Source organism: Myotis lucifugus, unplaced genomic scaffold (genome assembly GCF_000147115.1).
Source record: "Myotis lucifugus unplaced genomic scaffold, Myoluc2.0 scaffold_5, whole genome shotgun sequence".
NCBI lineage: Eukaryota > Metazoa > Chordata > Mammalia > Chiroptera > Vespertilionidae > Myotis > Myotis lucifugus.
Window position 1 is genome coordinate 12,223,880 of NW_005871053.1, and position 18,586 is coordinate 12,242,465.

Below are 18,586 nucleotides of genomic sequence, written 5' to 3' on the forward strand. Positions count from 1 at the left end.
AGTATTTGAGTTCTGGCTAAGAAAGAATTCAGAGCCCAGAATAAAACTATAAGATAACATTTATTTGTAAAATCACTGAGGTAAAAGAAGTAATTTGTAGAAGAAATGGGCTTAGGAAACAAGGTATAGAGGTAAAGGAAGGGCCCTGGGAGCTGGGGAGTGAGGAAGGTAATGGTAGGTGCCTGGGAAAGGGAGGAGAAAGGCTGGGGCATGCTCCTGGGAGGGAGAGCGCCCTGGGTCCTGGGTTTTACGGGATTTCAGGGTAGAGATTTTAGGGGAGGTCCCACAAGAAGATCTTAATGGAATATTCAGTAGCTTTCCAGGTGTCCTTTCAGGGTCTAGGTCTCTACTGGTTGATTCATTGGTGCTGGGGGAGGGGGTCATTATCCAATGCAGTTGGTCCTGAGGTCAGCCTCAGTGTCATTGGTCTGGTTTTGCTGCTATTCTGAGCCTGGAGCTGAAATACAACTGAGGCCTAGATGTTATCTCTAGGGAGGAAGGGTCAGGGGGTCTAAACCAAATACCAAGGATATGCTAGGGGAGGAAATGTCACCCTGGAGGTGAGGTCCTACCTTACAATTGTGCTTGCTAAGTACCCAGGAATTTCCACCCTGGGTGCTTAGCAAGCACAATTCCTGGGTGCTTAGCAAGCACAATTGTAAGGTGGGACCTCACCTCCAGGGTGACATTTCCTCCCCTAGCATATCCTTGGTATTTGGCCAAGGTCACTTCTGTACCTGGCCAATTGTCCTTGCTCTGCTCATGCCTATCTAACTTCCTACTACAAGGGTATATACCTAGGTTGTGGGTTTGATCCCTGGTTGGGGCATGTATGGGAGGCAACTGATTGATGTTTCTCTCTCTCTCCCTCCCTTTCTCTCTCTTTAAAAATCAATTAAAAAAAAAACATCCTCAGGCAAAGCTAAAAAAAAAGAGCCTTTATTGTTTAGGCTAATTACTGAAAGATTAATGGATGAAGTAATATGATGGCTGGAAATTGTTTTAAAATCTACAAGTGTGGCAGGAGAGGATGCAGGTGTGGCTGAGCCAGGATTAGCCATGGATGTATGGTGGGGCTAGTGAAGGGTACATGGGAGGTCAGAATACTAATCTACTTTTATGTATGTTTGAAATATCCTATATAATAAAGAGGTAATATGCAAATTAACCCTCATACCCTCACAAGATGGCTGCCTATGACCAGGCTGGCGAGGGGGGAGGGTTAGTGAGGGATGACCAAATGACTGAACAGCAGGCTGTGTGGGGCAACCAGGCCAGCAGAGGGCTGTGAGGGGTGACCAGCTGGCGGGGGGCGGGGGTGAAGTTGGGGGAGACCAGCCCAGCAGGGGGGGCAGTTGGGGGGCAAACAGTCCAGCAGTGGGGAGCAGTTAGGGGCGACCAGGCTGGTGGGTGGGAGGCATTTAGGAGTGACCTGGCTGGCAGCGGGGGGCAGTTAGGGGCAACCAGGCAGGCAGGCAGATGAGCGATTAGGAGCTAGTGGTCCAGGATGTGAGAGGGATATCTGACTGCGGGTTTAGGCTTGATCCCTGGGATCGGGCCTAAACTGGCAGTCAGACATCCCCCAAGGGGTCCCAGATTGGAGAGGGTGCAGGCTGGGCTGAGGGGACCCCCCCTCCCCCATGCATGAATTTCATGCACTGGGCTTCTAGTTCTATTATAAAAAGTTTAAAACATGATATAACTACACTTTGTTATTTATATGTAAGATAGGTATTATTTGTTTGAAAGCAAACTGCCTGTACACTAAGCTGAGTGCAAAACATCACATTCTAGAAATGGCCATGTTGTTAACAAAACTTACCAAAAATAAAAGGGGTGTTGTTATAATACCCTGCTGAAGTTGGTCGGCTGGAGGCACAGATAACGTCTCATGGTGAAGTAGATCTGTCCTAATGCAGGTTAACTTCCCAGCTATCAGTGGCCCTCCAGTGCAGTGCCAAACATTTGTTAAGTAAATGTCCCATATGAACTTTGTGCCTTATATTTACTATGTACCGGGAGCACTTCCTGGATGGCAGCTTTCTAAAAGGTTCACCATCAACTTATTGTAAACATTTTCTGATATTAATAACTATTATTTTGTTAAGTGATTTTTAAAAAGTTTTATTATATTCCATCATATGGGTATGCTTGTCCAACCTCTTATAATTGAGCATTTAGACTGCTTCTAATTTTTCATTGTCATGAAAAATGCTTTGAAGAACGTTTAAATGAATGTCTTTTCGTACCTCTGATTGTTTACTTAGAATACATTCCTAAAGTTTATACTATTTAAGCATCTGAATATGGTTGAAGTTTGTTGTATATTGTTTCAGTAACGGACAAGCCTCCTCCCTAACCATTTCCTTGTGTGTAGTCCCTTACCACATTGAATCTGAGTTTGGCCACAGGGCTTGTTTCAGAAAATGGGGCATTGGAAGAAGTGATGCAAGGGCAGGCTAAAAAACCTGCCTTGTGTAATGCTGCCACCATAGAAAGTCTGGGCTAGGTTGCTGGAGTGTGTGGCACAGCCATTTGCCAGCACCAAACCACCAAACGTGAGTTAGGGGAGCAGAATTTGCCACCAAAAATATGTCTCTTAGGCATAGGATTATTGTAGGCTGGTTATTTTTAAGAAACAGTGGACATAAGAGAAGCTCTGAAAATTAAGTAGAAGTTTAAATAGAAGTAGGTGTTCCAGCGTCCTTCATTGAAAAGACCATTTTTTTTCCTCCATTGAAAACTCTGAAAATCAGGTTTTCCTCTTTCTAGAATCTCTTGTGTGATTTTTTTTCCCTGTGGGTTGTAGTTGTTTGTTGAATGACTTTTCTAAGCTATTTTAGTAAAGAATGTATTTTTTTGGTTGATCCCTACAATCTCTATTTCTTTTGCTTAGTAGACAGCTAGTTGTTTGATATTTTCTTAAATGGATAGGAAATTTAGCTCTAATTAGCTGTAAGAATCTCAGCAGCAGTTAGAGAAACCAGCTCAACCTTAAGGTCATGCAAAATGTGGCTAATCCAGGCTTTAAGTTACAGCAACATTTCTCACACCAGAGCCTTCTCGGCGGTTAACCATGGCTCCAGGATGGAAAGTTTGTCACCCAGAAGGGCTGACTGAGTTAACTATAGATATTTTATAAGAAGGAGGGCCAGCAAGTAGAGATGTGGAGGGGGAAAAGGTTTCATGTTTTAACAGATTTGAATTGGCAGTGACACACCAGCAGTCAGGGTGAGGGAGGGAAGTCAGTAATCACTTAGGTGGGGGAATCACTCGGAGAAGCCATGGGAAGTCATTGCAATCAAGATTTGAGACGAATCATTGAAGAGTCATTTAGACTGTTTCTTCCTCTTTTTTTCTTACTTCCTTGTGTTATTTTCTGAATTCCTTGTGATCATATCTTCAGAATGTCTAAAATTGAGTGTGCATGCATGTGTCTGTCGATATGTGTTTTCCTATATCCCCTCAAAAAGTAATGATGCAGTTTAGTTTTTGGAGCTATCTAGGAATGATAAGGGATACCAGTGAGCATAGATCTAGTTGCACAGGAAAGAATATCCTGGTAAAGATGCCTTAAGTAATAAAAGCAATTATTTCACATTATATGAAATCTGGAAGCATTTCATTTCAGGGTCGGTTCAGTGGCTCAGTCATATTATCAAAGCCGAGGCTCTTCCCACCTCTCCACCCTGCTATCCTCAGCATGTGGCTCTTCACTTTTCAGTATATCACCTCATAGTCACCAGAAATAAGTCCTGAAATTCTGACTTGGAGGCAAATACTATAACTTAGAATATGATACATGATGTGTTTGCTTTTGCTTCACACACACACACACACACACACACACACCACATTCATTATACTAAAAATAAAGACATAACCCTGACTGGTTGGCTCAGTACACCAAAAAGGTTGTGAGTTCGATCCCAGTCCAGGTACATATGGGAGGCAACCAACTGATGTCTCTCTCTCTCTCTCTCTCTCTCTCTCTCTCTCTCTCAATATCCTCAGGTGAGGATTAAAAAAAAAAAATAAAGGCACATATAACAGCCCAGAAGAAAATAAACACCAGAACTGTCATTAGTTTATATGCCCATAATAACATGTGAGGGTCTGAAATGAATTCCTGAGAATGCAACCACACTTCCATATCCAATAAGGAGGTAAGGATGTGGGAAATCAGCTAAGGTTGGATGGCTGTGGTCTAAAAATAAGGATGAGTAATTGCATCCTGGGAGAGATAAGTGTGGGCTCCCCCAGGAGGTCTGCTGAAACTCTTGGGCTGAACTGGGAAAGAGTCCCTAGTGTAATGGTAGCCACCTTGACATCTTTATCAGACCAGGCTGCCAACCTCAGATTTTTAAAAAAATTTAATTAATTTATTTTTTTTATTTTATCTTACCTCAGTTTGATGCTCATGACCAGGATCCCCTAGTTAATCACTCTTAATTATTATTTAAAATTGTGACATTCCCAAGTGAGAAGCAATGAATTAGTGAATCAGGTCTAGATAGCTGACTACTTTAGAGCAGAGGTTCACAAGTTATGTGTCCTGATGTATTAAGGAGTCACCCAGAGTTAGCAAGAGTGGAAGTGGGGAGCTCTGAACAGCCAGTTGCAACATAGCAATAAAAATAATGTGGCTCTCTTCACTTTTCCCCTCAAAGTTAAAAATTTTAGTTTACCAACATCCATCTGGATTGAAAAGCTTATATAGATAACTGGATTTTGGATTTATGGGGCTATGGGATTGTTGTCCAAAGACATGATTGACTAATTTGGTGAAACTGGTTTACTGTTGCCATGGTAGGTTGTATTAGCAATGAATTGCCTTGCTTTAGGCTAGGGAGTAATAGATATCACTTACACCTTAAAAATATAACTACTTAACATAGATCACCATGACCTACGCTTGACTATTAATATCCCAACAAAGGAATGGTTCCCAAGACTGATGCATCACCTTAAGAAGCTGAGGCATGAAAGCTCAATCCACCCAAAGGTTCAGGCAGGCTTGCCGATTTCCAGTGAGAAATGAGTTCATTTGACACTTCAGATGTCTACTCAACACCATAGGCACAACCACTTATTAATCAATTTTATTCTGTTTTTTTTTCTTCTTCTTATTTAGTTCACCTATTCCTCTCCCTTCTCCAATTACTGATATTCCCTTATAAATTTTTCTTTTAGTATTTGACATGATGTGTACAATGATGAGCCTTTAGGAATAGATAAGAACTACACTAAAAATATGAGAAAATACTTGCTTATGAGTGAAGTCTATAGTCTATGCCAGTTTTCCTCACTAGAGAGATAAACAAAAACAGAAATGCTGACCATATATTGAGTGCCAAAGTAGATAAGATCAATGTATACATCTCATTTAGATAATTGTAAATTACAACTTGATAAGAGTGTGATTAAATGGTCTTATTTTATGTTATTTTTTCTATAGAGGGAACATAAACATCTAAAATATATATTGAAGTTACTCAACTCACTACTTTCAACTTTTGTCCCCATGATCATCTTGAAGAAACCATGCTTTGAAGACAATGATAAAATTTTGTATGTGTCAAATGTTTTACTCTAAATAGCCCAACAAGTGGTGCTTAGAGGAGTTCCAGGAGCTAAGGCCATGACATAGGGTGGGGACAGAATGTCCACTGAGCAAAGGGGGTCTTGTGTTCTTTTCACTGCTCCATTCTACCTCCCTCTGAATTGAGCTAAACTACAGAAACTGTATCCTTCTACACATTCTGCTATAAAAACACAAAACTACCCAAGGAAGTTTTAATTTAGACATATTTTTTGGCCACAAAACACAGTCAATTATATTATGTCAATCTGGCTTTTTACAACTTACATTGATTTCCATGGTGGTGATGATCAAGCTAAAGAGTCTGTCATTGGTGTACATGTGCAAGACTTCCCCTGACCTGGAGTTCCAGTTGTAGACTGTCTGGGACTCATTCTACTGGCATTGAAAACCCTTCTTTGTTTGTCTTCACTTATGTTTTACTTATTTGTTCATTGCTTACACCTTGCCCCACTAGAGTGTAAATTACAGAGGGCAGGGATTCTCATCTGTTTTGATCTTTCCTGCATCCCAGAGGTTAGAACAGTTTTGGCACATAGTAAGCACTCAAAAAGTAGTTGTTTTAATGGAAGGACAGCAGGAAATGTAACCTTACCCATTTTCAGGCCATAAATCATAAAGAAAACTCGCCCACTGCTGAAACAAATTAGGAATGATTAACTCAATACTCTCTTCCCCCAGGCCTGTCAGGGGCCAGACTGAAGGAGAAAAGGAAGACACCATTAGCCCTCCGAGGGGCTCAGGATAGGTTGCTGCTTTGTCCTTACTTTTCTCATCTACAAGATGAGGTGGTCAGAGAAGAAAAACAACATGTCCTTGAATAATATCATTTCACCCAATGTCATTTCATTACAAAGTTGATGAGGAGGAAAAAATTGATTCCCAGACAGGGCCCCTGTCTGTGTGGAATTTGCACGTTCTACCACGTCTGCATTTTCTCTGGGGACTCTGGTTGCCTCCCACACTTCAAGATGAGTATGTGGGGTGAATGGGTGTGTCTCCATTGTCCCAGACTGAGTGAGTGTGTGTGCATGTATGTGTGTGTAGGAGGTGGGGTGTATGTATGTGTGTGGTCCTGTTCAAGGGGACTCCTTCCTGGTGGCCTGAGCTGCTGGGAGAGGCGCTGGCCACCCTGACACTGAACTGGGGATAAGTGGGTTGGAAAATAATGTTTTTATTCATCTCTCTTAAATGTATGTGGAGCTCACATTTATTTCAATATTTAGGTGATGTTTTTATGACCAGAAATATGCCCTAGGAACTTAACTCTTGTTTGTATCAATTAGTCTATGGTAAAATCGGTTTCATTATACACTGGTTCATTTAAAATCCAAGTTTTTAAGAACCTGTTGACGATGTTAAGTGAGGACTTACTGTATCTGCAATTTCCTGCTCTAAAACTCTATGCTTCATCTTCCCCTAGGTCTACATGCCACACAAAGGAGGTCTTAGGGTGCTAGGACCGTGAGACGCTCCACTCTGGCTCTGAGGTGACAGTTTTCTCTGTAGCATTTTCACCTTTTAACTGTTGTCAATAACTTTGCCATAACAAAGATAGCAAAATTTTATTGAGAATTTTCTCCCAATCACATCTACAATCCTGCAGCTCTCTTTTTGGTTTTATAAAGCAAAGTTCTTTTTCTGGGTCTTAATTGGTGTCAAATAGGATATTATTACATTTATGTCACCTCACAAGTCATTCCATTCCAGGACTGCTCAAACTAGGTCAGATAGGGAACATAAAGAAATCCTCCTTTGCTTTGCTGACCTTGATATCTTGAGCTTTTGAAATATAAATATAAAGAATTTGGGGCTAAATGATGAACTATCATATATCTGCATTCCAGTAGGGACAAATAGTAGTGGGATGCTAAATTTTCTTTTTTCTTTTCTTTTCTTTTCTTTTTTTTTTTTCAGAGAGGAAAGGAAGGGGAGAGAGAAATAGAAATATCATTGGTCAATTGCCTCCCACCACACCCCTCACTGGAGATCGAGCCCAGAACCTGGACATGTGCCCCGACTTGGAATCAAACCATGACCTTCTGCTTCATAGTTGACGCTCAACCACTGAGCCACACCAGCTGGTCTGGATGCTAAATTTTAAATAAAACTTTTAAATTGAGAAAATGTATCCTTATTGTGTAAATTGACCTGATTTTCTGCAAACTGAGAAGCACTGGCCCACTGACTGCATTTCAGAGCTCAGGCGGAGGAATGTTAGCATAGGGTGGTCAGGAGCATAGGCTCTGGACCTATTCGTTAGATGCTCTTGGGTGGATTACTTAACCTCTCTGTGCTTCCTCAATAATAGCATCGAACGTCTAGGGCCGTGGTCAGCAAACTGTGGCTCGAGAGCCACATGTGGCTCTTTGACCCCTTGAGTGTGGCTCTTCCACAAAATACCAAGTGCGGGCGTGCACATACAGTGCGATTGAAACTTCGTGGCCCATGCGCAGAAGGCGGTATTTTGTGGAAGAGCCACACTCAAGGGGCCAAAGAGCCGCATGTGGCTCGTGAGCTGCAGTTTGCCGACCACTCGTCTAGGGTTATTGAAACGCCTAAATAAGGTAGTACAAATAAAACTTCAACTGAGCCAGGCACCCAACAAGGGCTTGACCACTGTTGGCTGTTATTCATCGCAGAAGGCCATAATAAAACATGCTTAGGCAAGGGTTAGCTCAGGCAGGAAGAGAGATAAAAAAAAATAAGAGCATTTTGAGAAAATGTAAGGATTAACAAAAAAAGAAGAGGAACAGATATGGGCAACACAAGACCATTGGATAAGCTATATGTGTTTATTTGACTTACATTTCCGTTCATTTGAACCTTTAAAAAAATCATGAATCTACTTACTAGTACACAGGACTGCATGTGTAGATGAAGTAGGGCTTGAGGTTATTGACTATTCAGGCAAGGTGCAAAGGTCGTCGGAGCAAAGGCTGTTTCAGGTGTTCTTTTAGGTTATCTGTCTCCTGGAAAATCTGGAGACCTGCAACCCAGGGATTTTCCAAGAATAATCTTTCTAAACTGAGGGGGAAAGTCTAAAGATTTTGTTGTTGTTTTGTTTTGCCTTACTATGTTTTTAAATAACTTTTCAAAAATAAGGCTCTATGAAAAGAAGAGTTGGAACTCGCCTCTCTTTCCCAGGCAAATCAGTACTTTCCACAGCCCATTGACCCCTCTGAGCATTTCCCCAGCACACTCTGTGTTGGGGGTTATTACTTTGAGCGCGTTCAACCTTTTCTCAGGTGTCACTGAACTGTGCTTAGGCTGGCCTTCAGGGCATTGACCCTTAAGCAAATAGATAATGTTCTCAAAAAAGTTTGAATTCTGTTGAATGCTTTATAATGAACACCGAAGTTGGAAAAACCCTTTGACTCTCCACAGTGGAGTTCATTGTTTCTTCTGGCTTCCTCGAGTTCACGTTCACAGGTAAGCGACTTATAATTTCTACAGCATTTGAGGCCTATGTTCTGCAAGTTCATTTCCTCTAAAGCTCACTGTGTGGGGCATTGTGTTTTTTATTTACTAAAGGGTGGCCTTTTGTCATGCGATAATAATATGACTTGCAGAATAATGAATGATTTCATAATATTATATACACTACAGATGACTCCTAATTTGTAGCAATGCTATTTTATGAATCCATTCTCTTGAGAATCTGTGGTGTATGGGGATGTGTTGTACAAATGGGTGAATAGATTGAATAATCTACCAAAAATGAAAAATGCCAATGAAGTTTCTTAACTTGGCTTTATGAAAGCATAATTCTGTTTGCACTGATAGCCACAAATCCTTACCCCAGAAAGCTGGTGCTGGTTTAATAAAGAACTATACCGACTTACCTTTTTTTTCTCCAACACCATGCTCATTTCCTCATTCTCCCAGTTTCTAATAATTTAGATACTGAAAAATATGAGCTCTGGGATACCTGGCTAAAGGGGGAAAAGTTGGTTTCTAGAATCTAATTTTATGGTTCCCTAGCTAGTAGAAATTACATGTTGCTGATTATTTGAATGCATAGATAAAGTATCATACACATTTAAGACTGGAATTAAGTGCGGTATTTCTAAATGTTCTGAGGGAGGACTCGCTTTCTAGACATTTTAGAGACACATTAAAATGATTGTACCTTAGACTCTAAATATTTGGATCTAATCGTGATTATTATTAAACTTTTAAGGTATTGACTTATGTATAGGCTCTTGTTTAATAGAGGTTCTTTCTATGTGTAGGTACCCGCCAACCGACCCCCCAAACCCCCTACAGCTCCAGACTTAGTTACTCCTGGGCTCGCTCTGTAACTCTGTAATGATCTCTGAAGCCTCCATTTCCCTGCTGAGGATTAACTGTTTACACACCCCTCCCCACTTGATTGTAAGCCCCTTGAATAATTTGAGTCCCACCACTAAGAGTAGTAGTGACAAATATTTGCTGATGAATGCTGGGAGTGAATTAGGAAGTAATTTAGGGGAAAAAATTGCCCATTCTGGTTTTAAAAGACACGGAAATTGCTAAAAAATGCCTAAGTTCCAGTGTAGGAATCAAGTATTAGAGTGCTATGTTGCTTTGTGAAGATGAAAGGACTATGCATGGAGAGACCAGGGAGAGCTGGGAGTAAATGCGCTGTTAAATTCCACTTTCTTCAGGAGCTATTCCTTAGTCCTCCATCTCAGCTGTGACTCTGGGGAGGAAGGATGTTTGTGTGTCCCTTGAGGGTCCCTGTGTATTCCTTTCTCCTCTGGGCTATAAGGGGGCAGTGTCTTCCACATTGTTGACACACACCATCATCCCACAACCTACAAGAAAACATTTTTCTTGCTTCTTAGTATAAGTTAATACTTCTTCTCTTCTTTAATGATCCTTGGGAAAAATCAATCATTTGCTAGGTTTAATGATAACACAGGAGCCCTACCTACGTTCCTCAATGGCAGCAGTGAAAGATGTTTTAAAGGCTAGTTATTTATTTATTTGGTTAATACTCACCAGAGGATATTTTTCTATTGATTTTTAGAGTGGCAGAAATAGAGAAACATCAATGTTAGAGAAACACATTAATTAGTTGCCTCCTGCACAAACCTGACTGGGTCCGGGGATCGAGCCTGGAACTGAGGTACGTGACCTTGACTGGAATTGAACCTGTGGCCCTTCAGTCCCTGGGCAGACATTCTATCCCATTGGTCGGCAAACTGCGGCTCGCAAGCCACATGCGGCTCTTTGGCACCTTGAGTGTGGCCACAAAGTTTCAATAGCAGTGTACGTGCACGCCCACACGTGGTATTTTGTGGAAGAGCCACATTCAAGGGGCCACAGTTTGCTGACCACTGTTCTATCCACTTAGCCAAACCTGCTAGGGCAAGGGCTTTTTAGAAAAATCAAAATCTGTGGTTTGAAAAGTGACTTCTAAATTCAAGAGGAGCAGGAGCAGTTCTGTTTTTCTCTCTGAGCAGCTCAGGGAAGGAGAGTTTGTGGAGCTCAGGGACAGAGGGAACAAGTTCATAAGAGTCAGGAGAGCATTCACTGGGTGATGTTGGGGGCAGGGGTGGGCCACTCCACTCCTGAGCTGACCCTCTCCCCTGGCTGTCCCTCAGCTCCTCAGTAGCTGTCAGGGTTCCTCCTTACCATGTTGGTCTGGATGTGGAAAATCCTCAGTCTCTTCCTCCTGAATCCAGTCTAGGCAAGACCAACATGTTTTAAAGATAGTATTTGAGATAAAATGGAATGGGAAGCAGAACAAATCTCTCCCCTGCCCCCCCCCCCCCCCAAAAATTCAAAATCCTGAACACTGACAGAGTCAAGAAGCCATCTCCTAAAGTGACAAGAACCTGGGCACCATTGGCTTGGCTGTGTCACATCACACAGCCTGTTTCCTTTGGTGCCCTCAGGCACATTGGCTGGGGAGTGATTTGAGCTATAATATACTCTGGGCCTTAGTAAATGAGGGGGAGCCGCTGCTTCATCTGGGTGGATTTCTGACCTTCCCAACATGTTCCCTTGTATCTCTCTCTAGTGTGGATTCCCAAGTCTCAAGCCTTATCAGAGTTTTGAATTTTTTTAAAAGAATATATAAATGTGATCAAACCCTTCTTTTGCCTGAAAGCCTTTATTAGTTCCCATTGTCCTTGGGATAGGATCCCAAGTCCTTAATGTTAAGGATTACCAGGTCCCAAGGAAACAACCAGACACATCCTCCAAGGTTACCCCGTCCACTTGCCTCGCTAAGGTAGAAAACTCCTGATGTCTACCAGTAAAGGTCAGAAGACTGTCCTTCAGTGTGGGTTTCTGTGTTGATAGGATGACACATTTTATCAAAGAAATTAAAAACTTCAAGCCTGGATAGTTAAACAGAAGCACATGTAGAACACAGGTTATAGAGTACGTGCCATTTAGCAAAGAGAAACACTGGTGTTGGCATGGACAATTAAGAATTCTTGGGGGATTGCATGATTAGGTGGCTAAAGTCTGCCAATGAGTGCTTAGAAATTTTGATTTCCTACTTTTAACACCTATATTCTCAAATTTATTAAAGAATACATTTTTCTGAAAGACCCTGAAATTGTTCCCAGAGATTTTTAGGAGACTACATAAAAATTCAGAGTGAAAAAGAAAGAGCATAGTATCTTATTTTTTAACACAGTTCTTTTGTGTTGGTTAAAGTAAAATTTTGTTATTATAAATTAGAGGCCCGGTGCATGAAATTCGTGCATTGGTGCGGTCCCTAGGCCTGACAGGCAATTGAAGCATGAGCATCTGGTGTGGAAGGGCAGGTCTCAGCTGACCTCTGGGCCCTGGGCAGCACCTGGGCCCCCAAGCCCCCATGTGCCCCCCTCTGCCTGAGTCATGAGGTGGATCGGAGCCGGGCCTGTCCGGAGGAGGAGACAGCGGGAGGTTGGCCAGTTGGCCCTCCCCAATTGGGGCCTGATCTGGGACGGGCCAGCTTGGGGGAAGGGGCCACGGGTGATTGGCCAGTGGCCCTGCCCCCGATTTGGGGGGGGCGATGATTGGGGGTAGGGCGGCTGTGGGGAGGGGTTGTGTGGCGGTGGAGTAGGGGGGGCTGATCTGGGGTAGGACCAGGTGGGGGGAGGGACTGCAGGAGGTTGGCTGGCTGGCCCTGCCCCCCTATTGGGGTAGGGGGGAAAATCAGGGGTGGGCCAGCCAGGGGGAGGGGCTTCAGACCAATCAGGGTGGTGGGGGGCCATCGGGGCCGGGGCCAGCCAGGGGGAAGGGCAGTGGGGGTGTGGCTGGCCTCCTCACCCTCGATTGGGGTGGGAGAGGCCGATCAGGGGTGAGGCCAGCTTGGGGGAGGAGCCGCAGGAGGTTGGCCACCAGCCCTACCCCCCAATCAGGCCGGTTCACTGGCTGCAGTGGGTGTCATAGTGACCGGTTGTTCCGGTCGTTCCGGCGTTCCGGTTGCTGGCTTTTTATATATATAGATGAAGCAATTCATGTAACATCTAATTCTGGAAACATTGCCTTTTCTGGAAAATATCACAAGCAAGGCCTTGTTTATTCTTTCTAGTAATTTTGTTATCTCATTGCATTTTCCCAAACTTGGTGTCACAAAAATTGCCACTGTCTTTGTGGGTGCATGCAAGCAATTAACATTTTCAGCACAATGGCTTTCAAAAGTCATCATTGCCATTTCTAAACTGGCCAGAGATAAGGCATCTAGCCTCCATTTCTATTGAGCAACAGTCAAATGTTATGCAATGCATGCCTTGTTGCAATGGAGAGTATACATCTTTTGAAGGATGGCTCCTTGGTATATCAAACGGGAACAGTGGACTTTCAAAGTTCAGAGTGATGCACTGAATGCTGAAAAAGAAAACAAGGAAAGGAAAGAATAGCCCCAGATATTCCGTAGCTGGCCTGCCATTCTCGGGTGATGTACCTGGAACCAGAGAGGAAGGAGCCTGATTCTGGGGTGCATCAACTGAGAACCACCCTCTCGCAATCTGGGACCCCTTGGAGGATGTCAGAGAGCCAGTTTCAGCCCAATTTCCAGAGGCCAGGCTGAGGGACTCTAACGGTGCTTGAATCCATGCACCGGGCCTCTAGTATATATATAAAGTCAAAAGTAGGTTTGGAAAAATGTCTATTCAGTTTCTATACCCTCAGTTTCTCTTCTTTTTTGTTCTGTTCAAGCCCTCAAAGGATTGAATGAATGATGCCCATCTACATTGGTGAGGGAGATTTTCTACTGATTCAAATGATAATCTCTTCTGGAAACACCCTCACAGACACACCCAGAAATAATGTTTTATTAGCTATTAGGTATCGCTTAGTCCACTTAAATTGACACATAAAATTAACCATCCCATCAACCTCAGGCAAGGTCATTTGTCTGAAGATAAAATGAGAAAAAGCACTCCCATTTCATAATTTTGTCTAAGAACAGGACAAAATAAGATCACTATGAAACCCACAAAATACCAAACATCCCTCTCTCTTGCTAAATGAATGACTGCCATTTCTTTAACCAACCATAAAATTACTCTGGCTTTCTGACAGCTTCCAATCTGGAGCAAACCCCCACTTCATTGGACTCTCTCCCAAATCATCTAACTAAAGCTCACGCCCTATAATTGGTTATTCCTAACAACCCTCTTACTGAGACACCCATGGTCCCCCACAATCTGTCCTTTCTCACTGCAACAAGTAATAAATCCAGATTCTTCTACTACAGGTGTATTCCTGGTGGTTTTGGCTGAAGGGCATGGTGATGCTATGGGGATAGAAATCCATTCTGTGCATAAATTTTTGTCTGAGAATATTACTTTTTAATAGAAAATAGAGATCACAAAAATCATTGCATTCAGAAGGAAGGAAAATGTAAGCAAACCTAATGTGAAACCTAATGTACAGAATTGCTGAAGGCACATTTGGTACTTTGGTTAAAAAAGAGATCATGCTTCTATTTTGTTTTATAGGGTTACTGGCTGCAGATTGCAATTACCATGTCTGACTCAGTAATTCTTCGCAGTGTGAAGAAATTTGGAGAGGAGAATCATGGTTTTGAGTCAGATGGATCATGTAAGTGGCCCTTTTCTCTCACGGCCTGTTGTACAGTGACAGTTTAGAACAAAAGAGGAGCAAACTAGTGAGGTTTCAAGGGGCAGAGACAAATCATCAACAATATTTAGAACTATCACTGAACATGTTTCCCACATATGAATGGGTGGTTCTCCCTAGAATCCATGTAATGGAATGTCTGAAAGTGTTAAGGTAAAGATGCATAAAGTATGGGTGAAGGAAGTATCTATTAATATCTGTTTCCTAGGCAGAGTAGGGTTGTTCCAGCATTGGCTATGATTATTACCTCGATTCATGTATTGTTATAATTAATTATAGCAGTAATTATTCAGTGAATAAAACAGCACTGCTTCCCAAGAGGAACTGCACCAAGACTGTGCTGGCAGAATGGGAAAGGGCTAATACCTAGCATGTAGTGAGCACAGATGATTCTAAGCAAGTTTTACTGTTTTATCATTTTTTAAGAAATGTGTTTTTATTGATTTCAGAGAGAGGAAGGGAGAGGGAGAGAGACAGAAACATCAATGATGAGAATCATTGATCAGCTGCCTCCTGCATGCCCCCTCCTGGGGATTGAGTCCACAACTTGGGCATATGCCCTGACCAGAAATCGAACCATGACCTCCTGGTTCATAGGTGCATGCTCAACCACTGAGCCACGCCGGTCGGGCAAGTCTTATTGTTTTAAACCAATCTTATGACTTTATAGGACAAGAAACTAAGACTTGAATACACTTTTTAAAACTTGGCAAAGATCACATGACTCATAATGGAGCCATAATCCTAACCCAGTTCTGTCTAATTCCCAAACCTAAGATATTAATCTCTATCTATACTATAATGCCAGTTAACTCTTGATTAAATTAAATTAAATTAAATTAAATTAAATTAAATTAAATTAAATTAAATTAACATGCCAGGAGGATCAGGATGTGCTGCTCCATGGTAATGGTTGACCTATGATTTCCCTACTCAGACCCTTTTGCTTCCTACTCTCCATCTGCTCTGACCTGTGCTGGGAAAGTAATGTGCAGCCCTGTGCTGGGAAAGTAATGTGCAGCTCAATCCCACGGCTTCTACTGGCATTTGTGGTGTAAATTCTAAGTGGGTAAATTCTGATGTTTCTAAAGAACCAAATAATAAATAAATATCTTTTTATTTGGTAGTTCAAAAAATCCTATTTTCTTCATCTAGTTTAGAAATGTTGGTCTCTAGTTGATATTCAGAAGATACAAATATTTCATATCCTGAAGAAAAGTCATGCAGAGATGTAATCAAGCCTGCAGTCCTAATCCTGAAAGAACATCTTCTATATATATATATATATATATATATATATATATATATAGAGAGAGAGAGAGAGAGAGAGAGAGAGAGAGAGAGAATAAAAAAGGAGAAAAAGCAAATAATCATTTTGCTATGTTACATGAGTAAAAAATAATTTATAGGAATGGTGTTTTTCTAGAGTAAAATTGTAAATGATTATGTTGCATTTAGTCATTATTAACTGCCTTGTGCATTGTTTTTATTCTGACAGATAACAATGAGAAGAATTCACGGTAAGTGACTATTTCAACAATGCATTTTTTTCTAGAATAACTTCACAATATTCTTATGATAGGCACAAAGCAGAGGAAATATTTTTAAGTACATTGCACTTCCTATAAAATGGTATAAATAATCCATTATTTTTCTTTTTAAAACATTATTATAATTTTATTTCAAAAACCTTTTGGAATATCCCTTCTAGACTAGGTCTAAATCTCCCCTGTGTATTCAGGAAAAGCACAGAATTTCCAACCTAAACAGTAGGAAAGGTGTACAAGTATGATTTTGTGAGTACAGGGGAGGTTCCCAGGCCCAAATTCTTCCACAGCAAATAGCAGATACTTAAAACTTAATTGTTACATATTCCTCTTTAGTTTGAGTTTAAATTCTCATATAAAATAAATTTTAGTTAATTATACATTGGCATGATGGTAAAATTAGATGGAGTCTAATTTAGAAGACATTTGGGAGGTGCCAGGCAAGTTTCTGAAATAGAAGTGGTAGGAAGGGAGAGGTTGAAGGTATTTAAGAAATTTTAAGTAAGTAATTCATGGCAGAGGGAGGTGTTGGGTGTGGTAACATTACTTGGACTAGGAGTGGTAGGACTAGCCTGGGCCTAGAAGAATCACACTGGGTGGGAAAGAGATGAAAATGGGTGTGAATGTAGCTGAAAAGCAATGAGAGAATGACCAGGAAGTTTGAATGAATTCTTTGTTTTCTATTTTTATTTATACATTTTTTTCAGTTTACTCTTTTTAAAATTGAATTTAGTGGGATGACCTGGTTAACAAAATTATACAGGTTTCAGGTGCACAATTCCATACACATCTATTAGTATATACCATACTATGTGTTCACCACCCCAAGTAAAGTTTTGTCCATCACCATTTATGCCCCCCTATGCCCTCCTTCTCCTCCCTTCATCCCTCTGCAATCACCACTCTATTGTCGGTGTCTGTAAGTTTTTTTCTCTTTCTTTCCCTCTTTTTCTTCTTTGGTTTTTAGAGGAGATGTAATAATGTAGAATGAGAATATAAGAGTGAAAGTTTGATAAAGCTGCTGGGGGGAACAGGAACAATCTCTAGAGGGATAAAGTACATGAGCTAAGGTTGGAGACCATTCTCATTCATTCATTTCACAAATATTGAGTGCCTACTAGATGTCAGGCATTAAAATTAGTGCTGAGGTACAGAAAAGAACAAATTGGGGAAAAAATTCTGCCCTTGAGGAGCTTTCAACTTACATCTTAGTGAGGGAGATATCATAAACACCGTAAGTAAGTAAAATATGTAGCATGGTAGCTAGTGATAATCTATCAGTTTCTTTCTACAAAGGAAAAAGTAAACATGGAATGGAGTTATGAAATGATGTGGGGGAAAGTTGAAATTTTACCAACTTTGTCCAGAAAAGGCCCCATTGAGAGAGAAGGTGACTTATGAGGAAGGTCTAAAGGAGGAGAGAGAATTGACCACGTAGATAAAACTGCATTCTGGGGGGAGAAAATTGCAAGTGCAAATGCCCAGAGGAGGAAACAAACTTGGCATGGACAAAGGTCAGTAAAGAGGCCAGAGGGCTCAGGTGACAAGACCTGGCACGCAGTTAGAGGAGACAAGGTCAGAGAACCAGTTGGCCAGACCATGGAGGGCCTTGAATGTTTCACCAAGGACTTGGGATTCTACTCTGAGCTGGAAGGGAAACTCAGGGTAACCAAATGCGAGGCATGGCATGAAATGTTGGCATCAGTTCACATGGTGGAGATCTTGTCTCCAGCCAGCCCAGCAGCCTGGCTTCAGGAGAAGATGGCAAAAATGCTGGATGGATGCAGGGATGAAGTTTCCAAGGAAGGTTTTGGGGGAAATGATTGAGGCTGATGTTGAGAGTGTGGTTCAACTGGCAGGCAGTGGGACCTGGGAATGCATGGGGAAGGAAGCAAAATCTGTATGAGGTTTAGCAGTTAATTATAAGTAAATGGAGGGTTTAAGGGACTGCATGTCTCACGTGAGATGACAAATAGTTGTGGAAGGGAGAAGGAAGTGAGGAAACAAGATGCCTGGGCTGTCCCAGTATGCGATGGAGTAGAGTAGTTCCTGGTGAAGGCAAGGTCCAGGGTGTATCCATGAATGAATGACTCAGCTGAAGCAGAGTTCCTTGGAGTGAGAAGGTCAAAGATGGGTTAAGTAGAACTTTCTGAGAAATAAAATGAATAAGAAATACTAAGGAAATATAATTTAATGGGAAATATGGGAGTTTAAGGGAAACTTTTCATCACACCAACACTATTTAATGTAGTTGTAAAATGTTTTAAGTGCTAGAAGGAAGTTTTAAATCAGGTAATCCAACCACAAGGAAATAGGTCCATATCACATTATCTCACTTATATGTGGAACCTAATGAACAAAATAA

At 41.6% G+C, this 18,586-nt stretch overlaps 2 protein-coding genes across 3 annotated transcripts in view; one reads left to right on the plus strand and one right to left on the minus strand.

Annotated features, from left to right (window-relative positions):
* DHRS9 (dehydrogenase/reductase 9) overlaps window positions 1-18,586 on the minus strand; it is a 48,633-nt gene that overhangs the window by 28,601 nt on the left and 1,446 nt on the right. The window lies entirely within an intron of this gene.
* Window positions 8,947-18,586, plus strand: part of ABCB11 (ATP binding cassette subfamily B member 11) — an 83,047-nt gene continuing 73,407 nt past the window's right edge. Inside the window, exons 1-3 of one of the 2 annotated variants that reach the window (XM_023745221.1) lie at window positions 8,947-9,034; window positions 14,533-14,635; window positions 16,173-16,194. In XM_023745221.1, the coding sequence (XP_023600989.1) occupies window positions 14,560-14,635; window positions 16,173-16,194 (98 nt within the window). In that variant the 5' untranslated portion in view covers window positions 8,947-9,034; window positions 14,533-14,559. Of the gene's footprint in view, window positions 9,035-14,532; window positions 14,636-16,172; window positions 16,195-18,586 lie in introns of those variants that run through there. The other variant, XM_023745216.1, reaches the window with a different exon arrangement.